The 4,326-nt window shown below is 39.0% G+C and overlaps 1 protein-coding gene across 1 annotated transcript; it reads left to right on the forward strand.

Annotated features, from left to right (window-relative positions):
• Window positions 1-397: 397 nt before the first annotated feature.
• LOC131635948 (uncharacterized) lies at window positions 398-1,328 on the forward strand. The gene is made up of 2 exons (XM_058906583.1): window positions 398-628; window positions 882-1,328. Exons 1-2 carry the CDS (start codon window positions 398-400, stop codon window positions 1,326-1,328), a joined length of 678 nt encoding a protein of 225 aa, XP_058762566.1.
• Window positions 1,329-4,326: the final 2,998 nt, after the last annotated feature.

Genomic DNA, 4,326 nt, shown 5'->3' on the forward strand with positions numbered 1-4,326 from the left:
TGATTCTTTCTCAAAATAAGCTACTCTCTCAACAAGTGGAGGAGCTTACCAAGCAAATGGCAAGGCTTCCCCAACAACCTAAAGAGTTACAAGAACTCCCCAGCAAGAACAAACAAGTTGCTCTATGTGAACTTTGTAGTGGAGAACACCCTACTGGATAGTGTCCACCAATTAATGCAAAGGCAGATTACATGGGAAATCAGAACCAAGGAGGCTACCCACAGCGGAAAGCTCCTTATCAAAACCAAGGGGGTATCAACAGAGGCAAAATGCACAACCATATGGCCAAGGGTGGAGACCGGAGAATTTCAACAGACAAAATCCTTATCAACAACCACCTCCTCAAGAGAAGCCTTCAAAGTTAGAAGAAACATTGAATCAATTTATGCAAGCTTCAATGGCGAACCAAAAGAGTAATGAAGCGGCAATCAAGAATCTTGAGACTCAAGTGGGACAATTAGCCAAGCAATTGGCTGAAACGCAAACTGGACCGTCATTTCCAGCTAACACTCAACCAAATCCAAAGGAGCATTGTAAAGCAATTGTGATAAGGAGTGGGAGAGTAGTTGAGAATGGAGTTGAAAAGGAGGTTGAAAATGAGGAGGATAGGATAGAAAAAGAGAATGAAGTAGAAAAGAAGAAAAATGAGGAAGTTTTAGTTGAAAAGGAGAAAGTTGAAAAAGAAGAGCTAGAGAAAGAAAAAAATGAGGAGAAGAAGAAAAATAATTCAAGAAGGGAAGAAGAAAGGAGTAAGCCCACTGGTTTGTAACTTACCGTATCCTCATGCTCCTACGAGGAAGGACAATGAAAGACTCTATGCTCGATTCATGGACATATTTCGACAATTGCAAATTAACATTCCTTTTTCTGAAGCTTTGCAGCAAATTCCGAAGTACACAAAGTTCATGAAAGATATTCTCACAAAGAAGAAAAGGTACACCGAGCCTGAAACTGTAATTCTTGATGCAAAGTGTAGTGCAATCATTCAATGTACCTTACCGAGAAAAGAGAGCGATCCAAGACGAGTCACTTTGCCGGCTACCATTGGTGATATTCATGTTGGAAGAGGTTTAGTTGATTTGGGGTCTAGTATCAAATATATTCCATTGTCCATGGTGAAGAGGTTAAGCATTTTTGACTTAAAAGCAACGAGAATGACATTACAACTTGCCGATAAGTCCACAACTCGCCCTTATGGAGTTGCGGAAGATTTACTTGTGAAAGTTGATAAGTTCTTGTTTCCCGTTGATTTTGTTGTGATCGACATGGAGGAAGATATTGAGACACCCTTGATTCTTGGAAGGCCTTTCATGAAACGACAAGGATGATGATCAATATTGATGATGGCTTAATGAAGTTGAGATTCCAAGATGAAGAAGTTTGTTTTGATCTCTTTGAAGCTATGAAACATCCAAGTGATAAAGGCGATTATTTTAGAATTGATGCTACAGAGGAAGCTATAATGAAGGTTGAAAGTCAAGTTCATTTGTTTGCCCCTCTCGAGAAAACATTAACTGAAGCTCTTGAAGTTCTTAATGAAGACGAGGAAAAAGAGATTGAAGAATGTTTGCAAGATCTTGATGTAGCCGAAGAGATAAATCCTTTTGAGGAAAATATTGAAGAGTTGAAGGATGAGCCAAATATTGATAATGCAAAGTTAGAATTGAATATGTTACCATCCCACTTGAAATATGTTTTTCTTGAAGAAGGTGAGAAGAAACCGATGATCATTAGTGGTTCATTGTCAAGCAAGGAGGAGAAGTTAATTCATGTGTTGAAAGCTAACATGGAAGCAATAGGTTGGGTTATTTCTAATCTAAAAGGGATTAGTCCAGCTTATTATATGCATAAAATCATGATGGAGGAGGATTTCAAGCCGGTTTCTCAACCTCAACGCCGCTTGAATCCTACTATGAAAGAGGTTGTAAGAAAGGAAGTGGTGAAACTATTAGAGGCCAGAATGATTTATCCTATCTCTAATAGTACATGGGTGAGTCTAGTTCAAGTGGTACCGAAGAAGGGTGGAATGACCGTGATCACAAATGAGAAAAATGAGTTGATTCCGACAAGAACGGTGATGGGGTGGAGGATGTGCATTGATTACCGAAAGCTTAATAAAGAGACAAGGAAATATCACTTCCCTTTACCTTTCATGGATAAAATGTTAGAGAGATTGTCGGGTCAAGAGTTTTATTGTTTCTTAGATGGCTATTACGGGTACAACCAAATTTCGGTCAATTCAGAAGATCAAGAGAAAATGGCTTTCACTTGTCCATTCGGAGTTGTTGCTTATAGAAGAATGCCATTTGGGTTGTGTAATGCACCAGCCACTTTCCAAAGATGTATGCAAGCTATCTTCTCGGACCTCATTAAAAAGACAATGGAAGTTTTCATGGACGACTTCTCCGTTTTTGGAGTATCGTTTGATCTTTGTTTGAATAATTTGTATATTGTGTTGAAAAGATGTGTTGAAACCAGCTTGGTGCTTAATTGGGAAAAGTGTAATTTCATGGTTACCGAGGGCATTGTCCTTGGTCACAAAGTCTCTTCCAAAGGCATTGAAGGTAATCGAGCAAAAGTATAAGTCATTGAAAAGCTACCATTAGCGTTGAATGTCAAAGGAATTCGAAGTTTCTTGGGTCATATGGGATTGATTCTATAGGAGGTTTATCAAGGACTTCTCAAAGATTGCAAAGCCATTAAGCAACTGGCTAAATAAAGATAAGCCTTTTATTTTTGATGATGCATGTTTATTAGCTTTCAATGAATTGAAACACAAATTGACCACTGCACCCATAATCACAGCGCCCGATTGGAAACTTAATTTTGAACTAATGTGTGACGCTAGCGATTATGCAGTTGGTACGGTGTTGGGTCAAATAAAAGGAAAAATTTTTCATGCCATACATTATGCTATTAAGGTTCTTAATGAAGCACAAATCAATTATGCAACCACTGAAAAATAACTACTAGCTATTGTGTATGCATTAGAAAAATTTAGGTCCTATTTAATTGGTTTGAAAGTTGTTGTGTACACTGACCATCCAACTATAAAGTATTGGCTCACCAAGCCGGATTCAAAGCAAAGGCTTATTAGGTTGATCTTGTTATTGCAAGAGTTCGACTTAGAGATTCGAGATAAAAAGGGAGCAGAAAACTTGGTGGCGGACCATTTATCAAGGTTGGTGAATGAAGAAGTGACAAACTAAGAAGAAGAAGTTTTGGAGTCCTTCCCGGATGAGAAGTTGTTTATGGTGCAAGAAAGACCGTGGTTTGCGAACATGGCGAATCATAAGGTTACGAGATGGATACCGGAAGATTTGAGTAAGAATGCAAGAAAGAAGTTTCTTCATGATGCAAAGTTCTATGTGTGGGATGATCCTTACTTGTTCAAAATTGGTATTGATAATGTGTTAAGGAGGTGTGTGACGAAGGAAGAAACTAAGCGTATTTTGTGGCATTGTTATAAATCACCTTATGGTGGACATTATAGTGGACAAAGGACGGCGGTAAAAATTCTTCAATCGAGATTCTTTTGGCCTACCTTGTTCAAAGATGCCTACTTACATGCTCAAAGTTCTGGCAATTGTCAAAGAAGTGGTGGAGTGAACAAGAGAAATGAGATGTCGTTGCATAACACGTTGGAAGTGGAGGTTTTTGATTGTTGGGGTATAGACTTTGTTGGCCCATTTCCACCATCGTTTGCTTGTGAATACATTTTGGTGGCGGTTGATTATATTTCTAAATGGGTAGAAGCAACTGCGTGTGCTAAGGCGGAAGGCAAAACCGTGATCAAATTCTTGAAGAAAAACATCTTTACGCGGTTTGGTACACCGAGAGTCCTAATTAGTGATGGAGGTTCACATTTTTGTAACACTTCACTTGAAAAAGTCTTGGAGCATTATGGTGTGAAACACAAGGTTACAACGCCCTACCATCCATAAGCCAATGGACAAGCGGAGGTATCCAATCGTGAGATAAAGAGGATTTTGGAAAAAACAGTTTCATCTTCAAGAAAGGATTGGGCGCAAAGGTTAGACGAGGCTTTGTGGGCCTATCAGACCGCTTAGAAGGAACCGATTGGTCTCACTCCGTTTCAAATGGTATATGGGAAGAGTTGTCATTTACCTGTGGAGTTGGAACATAAGGAGTATTGGGCTTTGAAGTTGCTAAATTTTGATCCTAAGTTGAGTGGTGACAAGAGAAAGTTACAATTGCATGAAATGGAAGAATTCGGACTTCAAGCCTATGAATCCAACAAAATCTACAAGGAGAAAGTGAAAGGATACCAAGGCAAGAAGATAGTGGAGAAGGATTTCAAGGAAG

The sequence above is a fragment of the Vicia villosa genome, unplaced genomic scaffold (assembly GCF_029867415.1).
Source record: "Vicia villosa cultivar HV-30 ecotype Madison, WI unplaced genomic scaffold, Vvil1.0 ctg.001598F_1_1, whole genome shotgun sequence".
NCBI lineage: Eukaryota > Viridiplantae > Streptophyta > Magnoliopsida > Fabales > Fabaceae > Vicia > Vicia villosa.